This window comes from Rana temporaria, chromosome 10 (assembly GCF_905171775.1).
Source record: "Rana temporaria chromosome 10, aRanTem1.1, whole genome shotgun sequence".
Classification (NCBI taxonomy): Eukaryota; Metazoa; Chordata; class Amphibia; order Anura; family Ranidae; genus Rana; species Rana temporaria.
Genome location: NC_053498.1, coordinates 143609483 through 143632959, shown reverse-complemented (window position 1 = coordinate 143632959; position 23477 = coordinate 143609483). Strand labels below are relative to the sequence as shown.

The following is a 23477-nucleotide window of genomic DNA, read 5'->3' as shown; positions in this document are numbered from 1 at the left end:
CTGGGCTTGGAGGGAAGGGACTTGGGATCGACAAAGGGCCACTGAACCATTGGGAAGAGCCTCGGGACTGATGGAAAGGGTCCCAAGACTGGAGCAGGGGAGTCGATTTTAACTGCTTCCCTACTCAGGCCCCCCCCCCCCCCCCCCCGTGAGCCACCATTGCAACATTGTCCTTATGGCTGACCATATCCTTCTAAAACTACCTCTGCTGACAATTATGGTAAGTTGAAATCAGAAACAGAAATGTTTTATATATTTAAAATAATAATAAAAAAAGTACCTAAATCATACTTTTCTGAGTAGTGGGGGTGGGGGTGGGTTGGGGGGCCCTTTATGGTTACATACATATTACACAATTGTGTTTGTCTTGTAGAGTGCCCAGAGGACAGATATGGAAGTGAATGCAAAGAGAAGTGTCATTGTTTTAATGGTGCGCGGTGTGACCATGCCAGCGGGGAGTGTGTCTGTGCCGCGGGGTGGACCGGAGCACAATGCCAGCAAGGTAAGACCTTGGGTACAACAGGACCTAGGAGGTTATGCACTCTTTCTGTGATTGGTCTATCCCACAGTGGGACTGTCTGTATTCCTAAAGCAACCAATCAGGGTGTCTGCATTTGCTGTGGGTAGGCTTTTTTAAAGGTTACACATTCCTGGGACACTATTCCCTAAACTGACACCAACATTGTGACACTTTTCCTTCCACTGATACCAACGATGGGGCAGAATTCCTTCAATTGAAATCAATGATGGGGCACAATTCCTCCAACTGACACCAACAACGGGGCACTATTCCTCTCACTGATACCAAAGATAGGACATTCTTTACTCCTACTCAGGGCCGATCCTAGGCAGGGTGGCGCGGGTGCTCCGCACCCAGGCGCCGCAGAGGTGGGGGCGCCGAAGCTCCAAAGTGCTCCCCTCCCTCCTCCTTGTCTGTGTCCAGAGGCGGAGCGCATGTAGCGGATGCTGCGGTTCTCCATCCCGCTTGCTCTCTCCGCTGGCAACTGACAAGAGCGCATACCTCCCGCTGTCCCCAGGATCCGGGTTGGGTACCACAGCGGAGCCTAGTGCTGGAACACGTGCCATCACTAGGCTCCACTAATCAATTCTGTCCGGTGTGCATGGAGCAGTCTCCTGTCTGCCCCACCCCCTCTACGTGTGTCGTCTCTTCTCCCATAGGCGGTGTGATGAGAGGCTTCTGGGTTGGTCGGAGCTGCTGCCAATCATCCCGTGCACTCTCAGGAATGCTCTCCAAGTGCCACCCTCCAAGTAACCAAGGATGCCACGTATGCCCCGCCCCCTGTAATGTGCTTCTGCTCCCAGCACGCCTGAGCTACAGGGATCTATTGGACAAGTACTGATCTATGGGGACACCTGATGTGGGGGGCTCTGATGGGGACACCTGCTGTGGGGGGGGGGGCTCTGATAGGGGACACCTGCTGTGGGGGGGGCTCTGATGGGGGACACCTGCTGGGGGGGCTCTGATGGGGGACACCTGCTGTGGGGGGCTCTGATAGGGGACACCTGCTGTGGGGGGCTCTGATAGGGGACACCTGCTGTGGGGGGCTGTGATAGGGGACACCTGCTGTGGGGGGGCTCTGATGGGGGACACCTGCTGTGGGGGGGCTCTGATGGGGGACACCTGCTGTGGGGGGGGCTCTGATGGGGGACACCTGATGTGGGGGGGCTCTGATAGGGGACACCTTCTGTAGGGGGCTCTAATGGGGACATCCGCTGTGGTGGGGCTCTGATAGGGGACACCTGCTGTGGGGGGGACCTGATGGGGGACACCTGCTGGGGGGGACTCTGATGGGGGACTCTAATGAAGACTTCTTAGGGGAGCAACTCTGTGTTTGAGTCGTAGCCATAGAAACATTTGTAAAGGGGAGTAAGATGACCGTGCCCATGTGGGGGCGCCAGAAATATTTCTGCACCCAGGCGTCTTTGACCCTAGGATCGGCCCTGCTCCTACTGGCCCTAGTCCGGCCCCCCTAAAGTCTGAAGGACAGTCAGCTGGCCCCTTGTTTAGAAAGTTTGGAGACCCCTCACTTTAGAGTAAACCTGTACTAAAGGCAACATGGAGGATTACCGCCTTCTGAAAATATCTTCCTGACTTTCTTGGCTTCAGCTGCTTCTCAATCACCGACCCGGAAAAAGCCTGAGATGGGAATGTGGGGGAGTAAAGCTGGAACTCTGATCTGTATACTTTTTTGGGGGTTGGGGTCTCAATGATCTGAAACCACTGAATCGGCTTGACCGGGGACAGCCAGAGAGCCAAGGACAGGACAGCAGTGGCAGCCTACAAATGTTTCCTGTAACTGCCTTCTAATCCACTGATTCTCATTTTCCAGCCTGCCCAGATGGTTCCTACGGGGAGAACTGCCTTCAGCATTGTATCTGCAGGAATGGCGGAGCGTGTCCCAACGGCTGGACGGGACTGGCTTGTGAACAAGGTGAGGCTTTTAACAATTTTCCATGGAAGGGGAGCGTCTAACTGCTATGAGCCAGACTGCACACATACTCACATAATTAGGTTTAACCACTTCAGCCTCCGGACCATTTCGCTGGCCAAAGATTGTGTATTGTACATCAATGATTATATCAACCCTTACACTTGTATTGATTGAGAGGAACAGACAATGCAGTCGCCATGCTGCACAGCGTGTACTTATTGTAGGAGACAGGCTTGCACTAACAAGACAACCTTCTCCTTACAGAGTGCTCTCCGGGGACATACGGGGACAGCTGTCTGCAGAACTGCACATGTCAGAACGGAGGAATCTGCAACCGAGAGACGGGGACCTGCGTGTGCCTGGCTGGGTGGGTGGGAGAATCGTGTCAGCACGGTAAGTGAGGAGCCGGGCAGGATTCTCATTTATGTTACATCAGTGTCCCATCAGCAGCCCCCTTACATCAGAGTGTCCCCATCAGCAGCCCCCTTACATCAGAGTGTCGCCATCAGCAGCCCCCTTACATCAGAGTGTCGCCATCAGCAGCCCCCTTACATCAAAGTGTCCCCATCAGCAGCCCCCTTACATCGGAGTGTCCCCATCAGCAGCCCCCTTACATCAGAGTGTCGCCATCAGCAGCCCCCTTACATCAGAGTGTCCCCATCAGCAGCCCCCTTACATCAGAGTGTCCCCATCAGCAGCCCCCTTACATCAGAGTGTCCCCATCAGCAGCCCCCTTACATCAGAGTGTCCCCATCAGCAGCCCCCTTACATCAGAGTGTCCCCATCAGCAGTCCCTTTACATCAGAGTGTCCCCATCAGCAGCCCCCTTACATCAGAGTGTCCCCATCAGCAGCCCCCTTACATCAGAGTGTCCCCATCAGCAGCCCCCTTACATCAGAGTGTCCCCATCAGCAGCCCCCTTACATCAGAGTGTCCCCATCAGCAGCCCCCTTACATCAGAGTGTCCCCATCAGCAGCCCCCTTACATCAGAGTGTCCCCATCAGCAGCCCCCTTAGATCAGAGTGTCCCATCAGCAACCCCCTTACATCAGAGTGTCCCCATCAGCAGGCCTTTTACATCAGAGTGTCCCCATCAGCAGCTCCCTTACATCAGAGTGTCCCCATCAGCAGCCTCCTTACATCAGAGTGTCCCCATCAGCAGGCCTTTTACATCAGAGTGTCCCCATCAGCAGCTCCCTTACATCAGAGTGTCCCCATCAGCAGCCTCCTTACATCAGAGTGTCCCCATCAGCAGCCCGCCTTACATCAGAGTGTCCCCATCAGCAGCCCCCTTACATCAGAGTGTCCCCATCAGCAGCCCCCTTACATCAGAGTGTCCCCATCAGCAGCCCCCTTACATCAGAGAGTCCCCATCAGCAGCCCCTTTACATCAGAGTGTCCCTATCAGCAGCCCCCTTACATCAGAGTGTCCCATCAGCAACCCCCTTACATCAGAGTGTCCCCATCAGCAGCCCCCTTACATCAGAGTGTCCCCATCAGCAGCCCCCTTACATCAGAGTGTCCCCATCAGTAACCCCCTTACATCAGAGTGTCCCATCAGAAGCCCCCTTACATCAGAGTATTCCCATCAGCAGCCCCCTTACATCAGAGTGTCCCCATCAGCAGCCCCCTTACATCAGAGTGTCCCCATCAGCAGCCCCTTTACATCAGAGTGTCCCCATCAGCAGCCCCCTTACATCAGAGTGTCCCCATCAGCAGCCCCCTTACATCAGAGTGTCCCCATCAGCAGCCCCCTTACATCAGAGTGTCCCCATCAGCAGCCCCCTTACATCAGAGTGTCCCCATCAGCAGCCCCCTTAGATCAGAGTGTCCCCATCAGCAGCCCCCTTACATCAGAGTGTCCCCATCAGCAGCCCCCTTACATCAGAGTGTCCCCATCAGCAGCCCCCTTACATCAGAGTGTCCCTATCAGCAGCCCCTTCCCAAGTGTACTCACAGTTCTGAAGGCAGCTTCTCTTCTTCCTCTCTCCAGTCAAGTGATAAGTGATAAGGGGAGAGAGGAAGGAATGTCTGCCGGCTGTCTATCTCCCCCTGCAGGCTGGAGAGAGCAGAAAGCCTAATCCTCTCTCCAGCAAGTGTCGGCAGCTGCTCCTCACTCACTGAGCGATCACTCACTGTCAGAGAGGAGCGGCTCCAGGATGGCACCTGACTGGCCCACTGAGCCATCGGCCCACCGGGAAAGTCCCGATGGCCAGTACATGCCTGCTAACAAGGTACAATGTGGAACTTCAGAGCCTTGAAAGGGACCATTGGGCCACCAGTATCACGGAGGAGCAGAGGATTGGAAGGACTGATGAAGTACAATGTGGGCCTTCAGAGATTTGTGTGGGACTGTTGGGCCATCAGTATCACGGAGCAGAGGATGGGAAGTTTGCCCGCTGGTAATCTTGCCACACATCATCTAGTGAATTGTCCCCTTGATTGGTAAAAGCCATGAAACCCACAACACCCAATCAGGAATAATCTCATAAGGGAACTGCACTAAACTAAATCCTGATTGGTTCCTATGAGTCCCGGCACACCACGTTGTACCTTTACACTTTGCATTGGTGTCTTCTGTGTTGCAGCCTGTCCAGAGGGAACCTTCGGAGTCCAGTGCCAGGAGAAATGCCAATGTCACCACGGCCTGACCTGTCACCACGTTAGCGGCATTTGTGACTGCGACCGGGGCTGGAGGGGAAAACACTGCGATAAACGTAAGTTGTTGGGGGGCAACGCCATCATTTTTTTTTTCATTTATGAAGCAGAAATAATAACAATCAAAAGCAAATCTCATTTATAGAGAAGCAGCCATGATCCTGCCATGGAGGTCACTTCCTGTTATTGGGTGACAACGCTCTGGCCCTGGTCTCCCAAATGTGCTACTGCGTTGTCACCCTGTTACATGGGCTTCTGATAGAGACTACAAGCTGCTTCAACACATGATATAGGCTTGGTGTCTCATTGTCACCATCAGGAAACCCGCCCTGAGGGCCCCTTTACACCATCGCAGTGCATTAATGCAAACGCATTACTGTGTGCGTATAACGTGCGCTGCTGTAAGGCAGCCCATTCAAAATGAATGGGCTGCCAAAGAACCTTGACGCCTCTAAAATGGTGCATGCAAAAATAAATAAATGCATAAATAAAATGGCGCATGCAAAAAATAAATAGATAAATGACGTAAGCATAAAAGAAAAAAAAAATGTTGCATGCAAAAATAAAAATAAATGGTACATGCAACAATAAATAAATACATAAATAAAATGGTGTATTCAAAAAAAATAAGTAAATAAATGATGTAGGCATAAAAAAAATAAAAAAATGTTGCATATAAAAATAAAATTAATTAATTAAAAAATGGTGCATGCAAAAATAAAAATAAATGGATAAATAAAAAAATGGACACATACGTAAATAAAATGGTGTGAGCGTAAAAGAAAAAAAAAAATGTTGCATATAAAAATAAAATTGATTAATAAAAAAAATGGTGCATGCAAAAATAAAAATAAAATACCGGTAGATTAATAAAAAAAATGGTGCCTCAGCTGTCATTCTCAGTAGATCTTCATATGATGTTATCTAATTGCAATTCTTTTCTTCTTGCTCAGCCTGCCTCCCCGGCTCCTTCGGCGATCACTGCTCGCAGCTCTGCAACTGCCCTCCAGGAACAGCGTGCAATCACATGACTGGCCAGTGCGGATGTCCTCCGGGGTTCACCGGCAACGGCTGTGATCAAAGTAAGAATTTCATTCTGACAAGTTTGGTGTCCGCACTCTCCTGTGTGCACCGCGCTCCAGTGTCCACCCCACTCCAGTGTGCACCTGACTCCAGTGTTCACCCCACTCCAGTGTTCACCCCACTCCAGTGTCCACCCCATTCCAGTGTCCACCCCATTCCAGTGTCCACCCCACTCCAGTGTGCACCTGACTCCAGTGTTCACCCCACTCCAGTGTTCACCCCACTCCAGTGTCCACCCCATTCCAGTGTCCACCCCATTCCAGTGTCCACCCCACTCCAGTGTGCACCTGACTCCAGTGTCCACCCCATTCCAGTGTCCACCCTGCTCCAGGCTGCACCTTGCTCCAGTGTCCTTACCGCTCCAGTGTGCACTCCACTACAGTGTGCAACTCGCTCCAGTGTCCTTTCTGCTCCAGTATGCACCCCACTCCAGTGTGCGCCCAGTTACAGTATGCACCCCACTCCAGTGTGCGCTCAGCTCCAGTGTCCACCCCGTTCCAATGTCCACCCCACTCCAGTGCCCACCTGTCGCCAGTATACACCCCGCTTAAGTGTGCACCTTGCTCCAGTGTCCACCCCGCTCCAGTAACCACCCCGCTCCAGTGTGCACCTTGCTCCAGTAACCACCCCGCTCCAGTGTGCACCTTGCTCCAGTAACCACCCCGCTCCAGTGTGCACCTTGCTCCAGTTACCACCTCGCTCCAGTGTGTACCTTGCTCCAGTTACCACCCCGCTCCAGTGTGCACCTTGCTCCAGTTACCACCTCGCTCCAGTGTGCACCTTGCTCCAGTTACCACCCCGCTCCAGTAACCACCCCGCTCCAGTAACCACCCCGCTCCAGTAACCACCCAGCTCCAGTAACCACCCCGCTTCAGTGTCCGCCTCCTTCCAGTGTCCACCTTGCTTCTGCGTGCACCGTGCTCCAGTGTCCACCCAACCACAAGACAGTGCCACAATATGCAAGGACATTCATGTTTTCCATAAGCTCCTCTCTACATCTTTTCCAAATCATTTTATTCTTCTTTTCTCATAACATATATCACAGTGTCTGTTACTTTTCCTCCAGATATTGAAGTAACGGCCAAGTGTGTACATACGCAGGGATGGTCATAAAGGGTTAAACTAGAAAAGGAAGTGTGATAACATGATTTGAACATTACAGAAAATTCCCTCCCCCTTCGTGTCTCTGTTATATCACAGCTTATCTCTAACTGTCACTCAGCAGGTACACGCTTGACAGTTGCTGAAGGTTCAGGAAACAAAACATCCTGGAACGTCAGATTTAGCGACAAGGTGGCTTGTGATGCACATCATATCATATAGGATAACCATTGGGGCAATCTAAGCATAGGAACAATATAAAGTGTATGTCCAGCCAAAATCAGTTTTTGGTTTTTGGTTTTAAATAGAGTGGGGGAAGGGCTGGATCCTCTTTATTTTTTTGCTCTTTGGGGCTCCAATAGAGAGATTTAACGGCCTTCCCTGGTTCCTCTCACTCTCATAATGGTTTTTTCTTCAGCTTGTATTCCAGGTACCTACGGCTTGAACTGTGCTAAAATCTGCCAGTGCCCCGGCCAGCATCAAGACTGCCACCCGGTGACCGGGGAGTGTATCTGCGCCTCCGGCTACTATGGTCACACCTGTCAGCTGAGTAAGTGGAGCATCCATAATATTTCTTGTTGGCGGGGTGAAGACAATGCTACACGAGTGGTTTCATCTTCATAGAGAGATGGGGCCTGAATAGTATAAAGTGGCTTTTCTCAACCAGAGTTCTGTGGAATCCTAGAGATTCTCCTGAGAGAGCTAGAGGTTCCTTCAACAGTAAACAGTGAAATGATATCCCATCTACACTGACCACCAATGGGTCACTCCTACACTGACCACCAATGGGTCACTCCTACACTGACCACCAATGGGTCACTCCTACACTGACCACCAATGGGTCACTCCTACACTGACCACCAATGGGTCACTCCTACACTGACCACCAATGGGTCACTCCTACACTGACCACCAATGGGTCACTCCTACACTGACCACCAATGGGTCACTCCTACACTGACCACCAATGGGTCACTTCTACACTGACTACCAATGGGTCACTCCTGCACTGGCCACCAATGGGTCACTCCTACATTGACCACCAATGGGTCACTCCTACACTGACCACCAATGAGTCACTCCTACACTGGCCACCAATGAGTCACTTCTACACTGACCACCAATATGTCACTCCTACACTGACCACCAATGGGTGACTTCTACACTGACCACCAATGGGTGACTCCTACACTGACCACCAATGGGTGACTTCTACACTGACCACCAATGAGTCACTCCTACACTGACCACCAATGGGTCACACCTACACTGACCACCAATGGGTCACACCTACACTGACCACCAATGGGTCACTCCTACACTGACCACCAATGGGTCACTCCTACACTGACCACCAATGAGTCACTTCTACACTGACCACCAATATGTCACTCCTACACTGACCACCAATGGGTGACTTCTACACTGACCACCAATGGGTGACTCCTACACTGACCACCAATGGGTGACTTCTACACTGACCACCAATGAGTCACTCCTACACTGACCACCAATGGGTCACACCTACACTGACCACCAATGGGTCACACCTACACTGACCACCAATGGGTCACTCCTACACTGACCACCAATGGGTGACTCCTACACTGACCACCAATGGGTCACTCCTACACTGACCACCAATATGTCACTCCTACACTGACCACCAATGGGTGACTTCTACACTGACCACCAATGGGTGACTCCTACACTGACCACCAATGGGTGACTTCTACACTGACCACCAATGAGTCACTCCTACACTGACCACCAATGGGTCACACCTACACTGACCACCAATGGGTCACACCTACACTGACCACCAATGGGTCACTCCTACACTGACCACCAATGGGTCACTCCTACACTGACCACCAATGGGTCACTCCTACACTGACCACCAATGGGTCACTCCTACACTGACCACCAATGGGTCACTCCTACACTGACCACCAATGGGTGACTTCTACACTGACCACCAATGGGTCACTCCTACACTGACCACCAATGGGTGACTTCTACACTGACCACCAATGGGTGACTTCTACACTGACCACCTATGGGTCACTCCTACACTGGCCACCAATGGGTCACTCCTACATTGACGACCAATGAGTTACTTCTACACTGACCACCAATGGGTCACTTCTACACTGACCACCAATGGGTCACTTCTACACTGACCACCAATGGGTCACTCCTACACTGACCACCAATGGGTCACTCCTACACTGACCACCAATGGGTCACTCCTACACTGACCACCAATGGGTCACTCCTACACTGACCACCAATGGGTGACTTCTACACTGACCACCAATGGGTCACTCCTACACTGACCACCAATGGGTGACTTCTACACTGACCACCAATGGGTGACTTCTACACTGACCACCTATGGGTCACTCCTACATTGACGACCAATGGGTCACTCCTACACTGACCACCAATGGGTCACTCCTACACTGGCCACCAATGGGTGACTTCTACACTGACCACCAATGGGTGACTCCTACACTGACCACCAATGGGTCACTCCTACACTAACCACCAATGGGTGACTTCTACACTGACCACCAATGGGTGACTTCTACACTGACTACCAATGAGTCTCTCCTACACTGACCACCAATAGGTAACTCCAGCAATGACAGGATCCATATTTCAGCCATGACAGGTTTCCTGTACGTTCGATTGTGCTTGATTCATTTTACTGTCTTCCCTTCTCTAGAATGCGCCAGTGGATTTTATGGGCGGAACTGTGAGCACCGCTGCAAATGCAAGAACGGCGGTCACTGCGATGCCACCACCGGAGCGTGCCACTGCCCATCGGGCTACCTGGGGGCAGATTGTGGAACAGGTCAGTAGGAAGATCGGTATGGTTCAGTTCCAGGGCTGGGGTGGTGCACTGCAAATAAGGAAAATATCAAAGCCCAGCACCAGTAGAGACAGTCCTTACATGCTTTGGGGTTAGAACCCCAGTCAGATCTGTATCAATGTGTGACTCTATTGGAGCAATATCGGCTCATTTCCTGACCACGGTGACAACAGGGTAAGAGATAAGGGGGTGTCGCTGGGTCAGGAAGACATAGACAGCAAAAAAATGGGGCTAACCTTCCTCACAAGCTAGAAGAAGCGTCCGCCGCTTGATCGTTCTTATAGGCGGTGGGAGGGGACGTCCCCCCCCCCCCAATCCGGTGCTTCTCCGGGCTCTCCCGTGCTATCGGGGGGCCCGGAGAAAGAATCGTCCGGCACCGTCTCACGACGATAGAAATTTCCGGTGACCAGATGGGTACCAGTCATCTCTATGACCGTCGGAGGCCCGGGCGCGACGTTGTGACGTCATGCCCAGGTACCCGGAAGTAAGCAAAGCCGCAAGGGATGTTTACATTCTTTGTAATAGGAATAAAAGTGATCAAAAAAAAAAAAAGTGTAAAAAAAAATGAAGTAAAATAAAAAATATATAAAAAAAATATTCAAACGCCCCTGTCCCCGGTAGCTCGCGCTCAGAAGCGAACACGCATGTAAGTCCCGCCTACATATGTAAACGCCGTTTAAACCACACATGTGAGGTATCGCCGCGTGCGTTAGAGCGCCAGCAACAATTCTAGCACTAGACCTCCTCTGTAACTCGAAAATAGTAACCTGTAAAAAAAAATTCAAGCGTCGCCTATGGAGATTTTTAAGTGCTAAAGCTTAGCGCCATTCCACGAGCGTGCGCAATTTTAAAGCGTGACATGTTGGGTATCTATTGATTCGGCGTAACTTCATCTTTCACATTATACCAAAAAAAATTGGGCTAACTTTACTGTTTTGTTATTTTTTAATTCGTGAAACCGTTTTTTTTTTTTTTTTTTTTTTTTAAATTACTGCGCAAATACAATGCGAGATAAAAAGTTGCAATGACCGCCATTTTATCCCCTAGGGTGTCTGCTAAAAAAAAAGCTAAATAATTTTTGGGGGGTTCTGAGTAATTTTCTAGCAAAAAAAAATGATGATTTTTACATGAAGGAGAGAAGTGCCAGAATAGGCCCGGCATGGAAGTGGTTAAGGGTCTATGTTTAACCACTCCCCGCCCGGTCAATAGCATATTGACGTCCAGGAAGTGGTTGTGAAATCCTGACTGGACGTCTATTGACGTCCTGCAGGATTTCATGCCGGTGAGCGCCCGTGGGGGCGTGCAGCGCGGGCGATCGGTAATGCGGGGTGTCAGTCTGACACCCTGCATCTCCGATCTTGGTAAAGAGCCTCCGGCGGAGGCTCTTTACCACGTGATCAGCCGTGTCCAATCATGGCTGATCACAATGTAAACAGGAAGAGCCGTTGATCGGCTCTTCCTCACTCGGGTCTGACAGACACGAGTAGAGGAGAGCCGATCGGCGGCTGTCCTGACAGGGGGGGGTTCACGCTGATTGTTTATCAGCGCAGCCCCCCCTCGGATGCCAACACTGGACCACCAGGGAGTGCCCCCCAGTGCAAAAAAAAAACACCAATAAAAAAAAAACACAATCGATGCCAATCAGTGCCCACAAATGGGCACTGACTGGCAACATGGGCACTGGCTAAAATAATGCCATCAGTGCCACCCAGTGTCCATCAGTGCCACCTCTTAGTGCCCATCTATGCCCAGTGCCCACCTATCAGTGCCCACCTGTGCCACCCATAAGTGCCACCCATGAGTGTCCATTAGTGCCGACAAAGAGTGCCCAGTGCCGCCTATGAGTGCCCATCAGTGCAGCATACCAGCACCGCCTATCAGTGCCCATCAGTGCCACCTCATCGGTGACCATCAGTGCCGCCATATCAGTGCCCATAATTGAAGAAGAAAACGTACTTATTTACAAAAAAAAATTAACAGAAAAAAATTAAAAATATTTTTTTTTCAAAAATGTCGGTCTTTTTTTAGTTGTTGCTCAAGAAATAAAAATCGCAGAGGTGATCGAATACCACCAAAAGAAAGCTCTATTTGTGGGAACACAATGATGAAAATGTCATTTGGGTACAGTGTAGCATGACCGCGCAATTGTCATTCAAAGTACGACAGCGCTGAAAGCTGAAAATTGGCCTGGGCAGGAAGGTGTGTAAGTGCCCGGTATGGAAGTGTATTAAGCCCCGGACCATTTTGTTGCTAAATGCCCAGGCCAGGTTTTGCGATTCGGCACTGTCGATTTAACTGACAATTGCGCGGTGGTGCGACGTGGCTCCCAAACAAAATTGGCGTCCTTTTTTCCCCACAAATAGAGCTTTCTTTTGGTGGTATTTGATCACCTCTGCGGTTTTTATTTTTTGCGCTATAAACAAAAATAGAGCGACAATTTTGAAAAAAATGCAATATTTTTTACTTTTTTCTGTAATAAATATCCCCCAAAAATATATAAAACATTATTTTTTTTCCTCAGTTTAGGCCGATACGTATTCTTCATATTTTTGGTAAAAAAAATCGCAATAAGTGTTTATCGATTGGTTTGCGCAAAATTTATAGCGTTTACAAAATAGGGGATAGTTTTATTGCATTTTTATAAAAAAAATTTTTTTTACTACTAATGGCGGTGATCAGCGATTTTTTTTGTGACTGCGACATTATGGCGGACACTTCGGACAATTTTGACACATTTTTGGGACCATTGTCATTTTCACAGCAAAAAATGCATTTAAATTGCATTCTTTATTGTGAAAATGACAGTTGCAGTTTGGGAGTTATCCACAGGGGGCGCTGAAGGGGTTATGTTTCACCTAGTGTGTGTTTACGAATGTAGGGGGGTGTGGCTGTAGGTGTGACGTCATCGATCGAGTCACCCTATAAAAGGGATCACACGATCGATGCAGCCGCTACAGTGAAGCACGGGGAAGCCGTGTTTACATACGACTCTCCCCGTTCTTCAGCTCCGGGGAGCGATCGCGAGGGGGTGGCTAGAAACGAATAGCCGCGCCGTCGTCCCGGATCGCTCCCCGTGGGTTACCGAACGCCGCATGTACCGGGGGGGGGGTGGTCACCGATCGGACCACCGACCCGCGGAAATGCGGGGACGTACATGTACGCCCATTTGCCTGTATGTGCCATTCTGTGGACGTACATGTACATGCGGCGGGCGTTAACCAGTTAAAAAAACAAAAGCTCTCCTAATGTCTCAGCAATTCACGCAGCCATCATGAATAATCCCTGTAATGCGTCTATTTATTTCCTACGATTGTCAGCGCCACCTAGTGGCCATGATGTGGTATTTCCACATTGAGGTATTTAAGGAAAATACTGCCTTATGGCCACTAGATGGAGCTGATGATCACGGAAAATAAACAGACACATTACAGGGATTATTTGTAGCGACTGTGCGAAATCTGAGACATTTGCGGCAATTTTTTTTTAATAAATGGACCCCCAAGTGTTGCGTTAATGCAATGTGTCATAGTGCGCTAGGGCAGACCATTGATTTGGGAAGAACCTGGCAGTGTTCTGTACCTGGCAATGCAACTTATGAAAAAACTGACATAACCCCTTAAGATATGTAATTTTTATATTGCGGTAACGTGCGTCAAAACGTGCGTTATAACGCGTTTCGCCGCGTCACATAAGTGTGAATGGGCTCTTTTGCTGGCAACATCCTAAGATCGATCTACAAGCCATGCCTCCGTTGCTATGCCTAAGTATGATAATTTGTTGTTCTTTTTCAGCCTGTCCCGCCGGGCGTTACGGAAAAGGCTGCTCTCACGTGTGCCGCTGCGGTCCCAATGGCTCCTGTGATCATGTGACTGGTGAATGCGCCTGCGCAGCTGGAAGAACTGGTCTGCACTGTGAACACGGTATGCCTGATTATTCCTTACTGTGGCTCCTTGTGACCCAATGGGCTGAATATCGGGAATGTCCTTTAGGGCTTATTCACAGCCGGCGCGGTGTAGGAACACGTGCGAAATCGCGGGCTTTCCATCACCGCGCTGCCCTGTTGCAGACGCACGTAGGCGCCATTAAGATGGCACCGCCACGCATTTTAGCAAATGTGTGCATTCACGCTTCCAAAAATACTTGGTACCGCCGTTTTGGTGTTGTGTTGATCCCTTGATCACATTGTACAGACAGCAAATCACAGCGCCCTGTACCATGTGGTAGCGTTGGCCAATCACAGCTGTCCCAATAGCGCATAATGGCTAAGAACAGATGCAATTCATAAAAAGGATTGCTTAAATCAGTGATTATCACTGTTATAAGCAATCATAATGTTAAAAAAAAAAGTCCTGATCACCTCCCCAGAGTAGTAGGGATGCCATTCATAAAAAAGGATTGATAACAGTGATAACCATTATAATAAGCAATCATAATGTTACAAATACAGTATCTCACAAAAGTGAGTACACCCCTCACATTTCTCACAGTTCTACATATCCTTATCAGCTAAGGATATGTAGAACACGGCACCAGGGCTGTCTTAATGAGAGGGCAAACCTGGGCACTGCCCAGTGGCCCCAGCTGCACTTTCCCTAAATCAGCTGGTTCTTGAGCCCACGCTGCCCACGAAATTGGGGGCCCCATGATGGCCCTGAGAGTGATAAATACACAGGGGAGGCAGGCTGGCTGCTGTGCGCTGTGCTGGGCAGAACAATGCCTATTTTACAGCCAGCAAGGAGGGGCAGGGCCGGAGCACCAGTGATGCTCTTACCCCGCCCTATGCAGCTTGAATGCTCAGTACTCGAAGGCTGCGGGGTAGGAGCTGGAGTGGGAGCTGCTGAGTCGGCAGCACTGAGAGCCCACCTGCGGAAGTAGCATTGTGGATGGTGTCATGCTGTCCAGCACTGTCCACCGAAAAGCTTGGAATGCCCGGAGGGATGCTCCCTTCTCCGCCCCGCCTTATGCCTGCTTGATGGGTATAGGTGAATGCAGTGCTGGAGGTGGGCACAGAGCCAAAAGTTTACATGCACTGTAAATCCACTGGAAAAGGGGGTACTACATGGATGGCATAATGGTGCTGGGGGGTATCAAGGGTGTATGGGGGGAAAAACAATGCTGAGGGGGGATCTGGGGTATATAGGGGGTAGCAATGCTTGGGGTAGCTTGGGTGGCTATAGTGCTAGAGGTATCAGGGATGTAGAGAGGCCACAGTGTAGGGGGTATCAGGGATGTAGTGGGGTCACAATACAAGGGGTATCTTATGGTAACTTTGCCCAGGGGCCCATGATGCTATTAAGACGGCCCTGCAAGGCACCACATCCCAGTAAATGGAAATTACATGGAAATATTGGAGAGAGGGACTTTTAAGGGGCCTGAATCAAAGATGCTAGACTATTGCATATTATAAAACGTAACACATTTTTATTTAATACATTAAAAAAAGATATTACAATCTTCTTTCAAAATATTATATTTTTAAAATTAGCAAATATATACGAAATATACCGTGCAACAATATTTTCTCGACATGTTTCGCCAGGATATGGCTTCTTCAGGAGACTTTTATTTTTTGTACAGCGTTTTCACCCGAAGAAATCTTCAGGTCAGTGTGCAAGCACACCAAGGCCAAGGGACTGCCAGCAGTGGGATATGGGTGTCATAGGAGAACCATAATGGCACAATAGAGATCTGTAGAACTGCAAGGCAATATCTGCTGGAAAGGTTTCAATTTCCAGGCTGCGATTATTTTCATGATGCGGCCATCCACCATGCGGTCACCTAGGAGCCACATATGACTACTGTTTATCAAAAGATCTATTGGACTGTAAGTTTTGGGGAGTGGGATGTCTGTGGAGATTGGTGTTGTAGCTTTCTTCAAACGGCTTCTGTCTGCCAATTTTTGGAAGCCTTTTGTCACTGTAATCTGCTGGCTCCCTCTGGTGGTTGATGAAAATAATCGCAGCCAGGAAATCAAAATCTTTCCAGCAGATATTGCCTTGGAGTTCTATAGATCTCTATTGTGGCATTATGGTTCTCCTATGACACACTGATATCCCCCTGCTGGTAGTCCTTGGCCTTGGTGTGCTTGCACACTGACCTGAAGATTTCTTTGGGTGAATACTAGGGGTGCAACGGATCAAAAAACTCACGGTTCGGATCGTTCCTCGGATCAGGAGTCACGGATCGGCAAAAAAAAAAATCTCCCCCACTGTAATATCCACATCTCCCCCCCACCAACTATAGTACCCCCCCTCCTCTCAGTACAGAGACCCCCCCTCCTCTTAGTACAGAGGCCCCCCCTCCTCTCAGTACAGTGACCCCCCCCTCCTCTCAGTACAGAGACCCCCCCTCCTCTTAGTACAGAGACCCCCCCTCCTCTCAGTACAGTGACCCCCCCTCCTCTCAGTACAGTGACCCCCCCCCCTTCTCTCAGTACAGTGACCCCCCCCTCCTCTCAGTACAGTGACCCCCCCTTCTCTCAGTACAGTGACCCCCCCCCCTCCTCTCAGTACAGAGACCCCCCCTCCTCTTAGTACAGAGGCCCCCCCTCCTCTCAGTACAGTGACCCCCCCCTCCTCTCAGTACAGAGACCCCCCCTCCTCTCAGTACAGAGACCCCCCCTCCTCTTAGTACAGAGGCCCCCCCTCCTCTCAGTACAGTGACCCCCCCTCCTCTCAGTACAGAGACCCCCCTCCTCTTAGTACAGAGACCCCCCCCCCTCCCCTCAGTACAGTGACCCCCCCTCCTCTCAGTACAGTGACCCCCCCCTCCTCTCAGTACAGTGACCCCCCCTTCTCTCAGTACAGTGACCCCCCTCCTCTCAGTACAGTGACCCCCCCCTCCTCTCAGTACAGAGACCCCCCCTCCTCTCAGTACAGTGACCCCCCCTCCTCTCAGTACAGTGACCCCCCTTCTCTCAGTACAGTGACCCCCCCCTTCTCTCAGTACATTGACCCCCCTTCTCTCAGTACAGTGACCTCCCCCCCTCCTCTCAGTACAGTGACCCCCCCTCCTCTCAGTACAGTGACCCCCCCCTCCTCTCAGTACAGTGACCCCCCCTTCTCTCAGTACAGAGACCCCCCCTCCTCTCAGTACAGTGACCCCCCCTCCTCTCAGTACAGAGACCCCCCCCCTTCTCTCAGTACAGAGACCCCCCCCTCTTCTCAGTACAGTGACCCCCCCTTCTCTCAGTACAGTGACCCCCCCTTCTCTCAGTACAGTGACCCCCCCTCCTCTCAGTACAGTGACCCCCTCCTTCTCTCAGTACAGTGACCCCCCCTTCTCTCAGTACAGTGCCCCCCCCTTCTCTCAGTACAGTGACCCCCCCCTTCTCTCAGTACAGTGACCCCCCCCCTCCTCTCAGTACAGTGACCCCCCCCAGCTAGTACCGACAGACACTCCCCGAGCGGTGTGTCCCACGAGTGCGGGCTCCTCCTCTGTGGGTGTAAACAGAGGAGGGCCGCCGCCGGGTGTACCAAGATGGGCGCGGCTCCGGAGCTAGGCCGAAGCCGCGGCCTTTCCTAGCGCTATGGTCGCGGCTCCGGAGCTAGGCCGAAGCTACGGCCATAACATTAGGAAAGGCTGTGGCTTCGGCCTAGCTCCGGAGCCGCCGCCGTAACATTAGGAAAGGCTGCGGCTTCGGCCTAGCTCCGGAGCCGCCGCGGTAACATTAGGAAAGGCCGCGGCTTCGGCCTAGCTCCGGAGCCGTGGCAATCCGCGGATCACAGTGTGTTCCGATCCGAAGGGGGTGACCCGTTCGGATCATGGATCAACTGTGATCCGTTGCACCCCTAGTGAATACGCTGTACAAAAAATAAAAGTCTCCTGAATAAGCCATATCCTGGCGAAACATGTTGAGAAAATATTGTTGTACAGTATATTTCGTATATATTTGCTGTTAAAAATATAATATTTTTGAAAGAAGATTGTAATATATTTTTTAATGTATGAAATAAAAATTTGTTATGTTTTATAATAATATAAATTAAGACTCCTGAAGGAGCCATATGCTGGCGAAACATGTCAAGAAAATATTGTACTATATATTTCGTATATATTTGCTAATTTTTTTTTTTTTTGCTGTTAAAAATATAATATTTTAAAAGATTTTTATATCTTTTTTTAATGTATGAAATAATTTTGTTAGAATTTTATAATATGCAATAGTCTAGCATCTTGATTCAGGCACCTTAAAAGTCCCCCTCTCCAATATTTCCATGTAATGCTATGTAATCATTTTGTCAGCACTGGCATGGAAATCACATGACTTTGTTTATAAACGAAGCCCTACATTTGAAGATGTTCACCTGTGCTCAGGCTTGTGTGTGTCCAGGCTGAGATGTAGCATTAGGCCAAGCAGAGCTCTGACTCAGGGCTGGATGGGTTCCAAAGGTCAGGGGTGCACTCTGGGGCTACTGAGGTCTCCATGGTCAGATGTCAGGGATTGAAGAGGTCCTCATAGTCAGAGGTCAGGGGGTGAACTCTGGTACTGGAGGGTCAGAGTTTGGGCAGGCACTCTAGGAACTGAGATGTCCCCAGGGTCAGGGGTGCACTCATGGACTGGAGAAGGTCCCTATGGTCAGTGGTTAGGGTGCACTGTGGGACTAGAGGTGTGCCATGGTCCGAGGTGAGGGGTGCACTCAGGGACTGGAGAGGTCCTCATAGTCAGAGGTGCACTCTGGGGTTGCAGAGGTCTCCATGGTCAGTGGTGCACTCAGGGACTGGAGGTGCCCCCGGGGTCAGAAGTCATGGATGCACTCATGGACTGGAGAGGTCCTCCCAGTCATCAGGGGTGCACTCCGGTACTGGATGTGTCCCCAGGGTCAGAGTTTGGGCATGTACTCTGGGAATGGAAGTGTCCTTCAGGGTCAGGGGTGCACTCATCGACTGGAGAGGTCCCTATGGTCAGTGGTCAAGTGCACTCTGGGACTGGAGGTGTGCCCAGGGTCAATGTTTGGGCATGTACTCTGGGAATAGAGGTGTCCCCAGGGTCAGGGGTGCACTCATGGACTGGAGGTGTGCCAGGGTCAGGGGTGCACTCTGGAACTTGGTGTCTCCAGGGTCCAAGATCAGGCGTGCACTCTGGAACTGAAGTTGTCCCCAGGGTCAGAGGTCAGGGGCGCACTCTGGTAATGGAGGCGTCCCCAGGGTCAGAGGTCAGGGGTGCACTCCTGTACTGGAGGCGTCCCCACGGTCAGAGGTCAGGGGTGCACTCTGGTACTGGAGGCGTCCCCAGGGTCAGAGGTCAGGGGTGCACTCTGGTACTGGAGGTGTCCCCAGGGTCAGAGGTCAGGGGTGCACTCTTATATTGGAGGTGTCACCAGGGTCAGAGGTCAGGGGCGCACTCTGGTAATGGAGGCGTCCCCAGGGTCAGAGGTCAGGGGCGCACTCTGGTAATGGAGGTGTCACCAGGGTCAGAGGTCAGGGGTGCACTCTGGTACTGGAGGCGTCCCCAGGGTCAGAGGTCAGGGGTGCACTCTTATATTGGAGGTGTCACCAGGGTCAGAGGTCAGGGGTGCACTCTGGTACTGAAGGTGTCCCCAGGGTCAGAGGTCAGGGGTGCACTCTGGTACTGGAGGTGTCCCCAGGGTCAGAGGTCAGGGGTGCACTCTTATATTGGAGGTGTCACCAGGGTCAGAGGTCAGGGGTGCACTCTGGTACTGAAGGTGTCCCCAGGGTCAGAGGTCAGGGGCGCACTCTGGTACTGGAGGCGTCCCCAGGGTCAGAGGTCAGGGGTGCACTCTTATATTGGAGGTGTCACCAGGGTCAGAGGTCAGGGGTGCACTCTGGTACTGAAGGTGTCCCCAGGGTCAGAGGTCAGGGGCGCACTCTGGTACTGCAGGTGTCCCCAGGGTCAGAGGTGCACTCTGGTACTGGAGTTGTCCCCAGGGTCAGAGGTCAGGGGTGCACTCTGGTATTGGAGGTGTCCCCAGGGTCAGAGGTCAGGGGTGCACTCTGGTACTGGAGGCGTCCCCAGGGTCAGAGGTCAGGGGTGCACTCTGGTATTGGAGGCGTCCCCAGGGTCAGAGGTGCACTCTGGTACTGGAGGCGTCCCCAGGGTCAGAGGTCAGGGGTGCACTCTGGTATTGGAGGCGTCCCCAGGGTCAGAGGTCAGGGGTGCACTCTGGTATTGGAGGTGTCCCCAGGGTCAGAGGTGCACTTTGGGGCTGAAGAGATTCTCATGGTCAGAGATCAGGGGGGCAATCATGAACTGGAGAGGTCCCTATGGTCAGAGGTTGGGGTGCACTCTGGGACTAGTATGTTCCCAGCAACAGTAGGCTGCCTGTGCAGAATGGGACAATGACACAATGTATATAATACAGGATCCATTAACCCGATCTTTTGCTGTAATCAATACATTTCTGTGTTCTAGAGTGTGCCAAGGATCACTTTGGTTTAGACTGCCGACAGCTTTGCTCCTGCAAAAATGGAGCTCTGTGTGACCCGGTGAATGGATCGTGCCGCTGTGGCTTGGGGTGGAAGGGCCCGACCTGCGAGGAAGGTACACTGCCTCTAATATGTACTTCTGGTAAAGTCACTCCATACAAAGCTAATAATTCAGGCTCTAGAGAGATAAACCCCCAACACCCTATTATCTCTCGGATACTCTATTGGTGAGATCTTTGCCCTTCCTGGGTCTGTACACCCATTATGAGGGGTTCCCACCATCCCTGTGCTGAGTTCCCTGGTCTGTACACCCGCTGTGCCCATTATGAGGGGTGCCCACCATCCCTGTGCTGAGTTCCCAGGTCTGTACACCTGCTGTGCCCATTATGAGGGGTTCCCACCATCCCTGTGCTGAGTTCCCAGGTCTGTACACCTGCTGTGCCCATTATGAGGGGTGCCCACCATCCCTGTGCTGAGTTCCCAGGTCTGTACACCTGCTGTGCCCATTATGAGGGGTTCCCACCATCCCTGTGCTGAGTTCCTGGGTCTGTACACCTTTTGTGCCCATTAGGAGGGGTTCCCACCATCCCTGTGCTGGGTTCCTGAGTCTGTACACCCGCTGTGCCCATTATGAGGGGTTCCCACTATCCCTGCATTGAGTTCCTGGGTCTGTACACCTGCTGTGCCCATTATGAGGGGGTTCTCACCATCCCTGTGCTGAGTTCCCAGGTCTGTACACCTGCTGTGCCCATTATGAGGGGTTCTCACCATCCCTGTGCTGAGTTCCCAGGTCTGTACACCTGCTGTGCCCATTATGAGGGGTTCCCACCATCCCTGTGCTGAGTTCCCGGGTCTGTACACCCGCTGTGCCCATTATGAGGGGTTCTCACCATCCCTGTGCTGAGTTCCCAGGTCTGTACACCTGCTGTGCCCATTATGAGGGGTTTCCACCATCCCTGTGCTGAGTTCCCAGGTCTGTACACCCGCTGTGCCCATTATGAGGGGTTCCCACCATCAGTCCAGGAGTGGATCCGGTACAACTGTGCAAGACTGAAGGGATGGTGGAAGGTCAGATTTTGAGGGATAAAACCCGGGAAATGTACATTTATCACAGAGATGTTCTATGTCTTTATTTGCCCCAGCAGACGCTTTAATGGTTCCGTAGTTGTGAACTGTGGGCATTGCACAGATGATCCTGGGTACACATGGGTGGGCAGTGATTAGAGCGCCGCACTCCGTAGATGTTATAAATTTTTTTCTGCATTTGTTTTTCAGGGTGCCCCCCCGGGAAATACGGCCCCTCCTGTCAGATGGAGTGTTCCTGCCTCCACAATGGCACATGTGATCGAGTGTCGGGCACCTGTCACTGTACGAAGGGCTACTACGGAAATCAGTGCCAACACGGTGAGCATCGCTTATAGACCCAATAGAAGGAAACGTCTGACACCTGGAGGGTGGAGGGTGCACATACCTTTCTGTTTTTCTTTGTGGAGCCACGTCCTTTAACAGAAAAAAAAAATACATCCTGGATGTTGTTTCTTCATTTTTTTTTTTTTCATTTTAATTTGTAATCGTTTTTATTTGTAATTAATTTTAATTTTTTAATACATTTTATTTTTTATATAATTTTTTTATTGTATTTTTTAATTACTGTTTAATAAAAAAAAAATAAAAATTTAAATACATTTTTCATTTTTTATTTTAATCAATCTTTTTCATACATTTTTTTTATTGATTTTTAATTTTAACTTTAACCAACCTCCACATTAAAAACCTAAACCAAAACATTGAATATTATTTATTTTTTTAGTTTGTAACTCCACTCAAAGTCTGTTAGTTGAAAAAAAAAAAAAATACGCTAAGGGGTGTATGTTCAAAACATTCACTGTACGAATGTTCTGTTAGAATAAAAAAAAACTGCAGGATGAATAATTGACGTATTTTCTCTAATAAATATAGTTTTTGGTTTATCAGCACCATCTAGTGGCCATAATGTCTTTGTGGAGCCGCGTCCCAAAGATTACGTCCTGGATGAGGTTTCTTAATTTAAATTTGTCATCGTTTTAATTTGCATCTCATTTTTATCTTTTTATGAATTTTAATTTTTTAAATAATTTGAATTGTATTTGTTTTTAATTAATGTTTAATTTTATAATTACTGTTATTTTTATTCATTTTAATTGTATTTTTAATTAATATTTAACTTTGTTTTTAATACATTATTTTTTAATTGTTTTTTCATTTTTATTTTATTAATTGTTTTTTCATAAAAAAAAATAATTATAACTTTAACCAGCCCCTCCACATTGAAAATCGAAATTAAAACATGGAATATTTTTTATTTTTTTATTTTTTAAGTTTGTAACTCCACTCAAAGTCTGTTAGATTAAAAAAAAAATTACGCTAATGTTTAAAATATTCGCTATATGAATGTGACAAAAAAACAAATGCAGTCAGAGTGAATAATTGCCATATTTTCTCTAATAAATTTGGTTCCTAGTTCATCAGCGCCATCTAGTGGGCATAATTTGCCTCCCAAATACCTCAATCGGCAAAAAAAATAATGCATTATGGCCACAAGACGGCGCTAGATACAGTATATTAGAGAAAATCCAGCAATTTTTGGGGGGTAATTGGATCCCCTTGGCAGGCTGGTAGGGATGAGTGTTGAAGTTTATCCTAGGCTCTTGCTAGGATGGAAAGTCTAATGTATTTCAATGCTTCAGCTTGTCCGCCGGGATTCCATGGAGAAAACTGCCGGGAGAGGTGCCAGTGTGAAAATGGAGCATCATGTGACCCCGCCACCGGCGTCTGTCTGTGCCCGCCCGGCTTCTATGGTGAAGAATGTGAGAGAGGTCAGTCCTGGCACATCACCGAATGGTTAATGTCAAACTCCAATTTTGATACATTTATTGACG

The 23477-nt window shown here is 49.9% G+C and overlaps 1 protein-coding gene across 3 annotated transcripts in view; it reads left to right on the top strand.

The window, feature by feature from the left end:
* MEGF6 (multiple EGF like domains 6) overlaps window positions 1-23477 on the top strand; it is a 409802-nt gene that overhangs the window by 375781 nt on the left and 10544 nt on the right. For all 3 annotated transcript variants that reach the window (XM_040326458.1, XM_040326457.1, XM_040326459.1), the window contains 11 exons: window positions 374-502; window positions 2352-2453; window positions 2718-2846; window positions 5042-5170; window positions 6065-6193; window positions 7714-7845; window positions 10027-10155; window positions 13965-14093; window positions 20546-20674; window positions 21835-21963; window positions 23286-23414. In XM_040326458.1, the coding sequence (XP_040182392.1) occupies window positions 374-502; window positions 2352-2453; window positions 2718-2846; window positions 5042-5170; window positions 6065-6193; window positions 7714-7845; window positions 10027-10155; window positions 13965-14093; window positions 20546-20674; window positions 21835-21963; window positions 23286-23414 (1395 nt within the window). The remainder of the gene's footprint in view (window positions 1-373; window positions 503-2351; window positions 2454-2717; window positions 2847-5041; window positions 5171-6064; window positions 6194-7713; window positions 7846-10026; window positions 10156-13964; window positions 14094-20545; window positions 20675-21834; window positions 21964-23285; window positions 23415-23477) is intronic.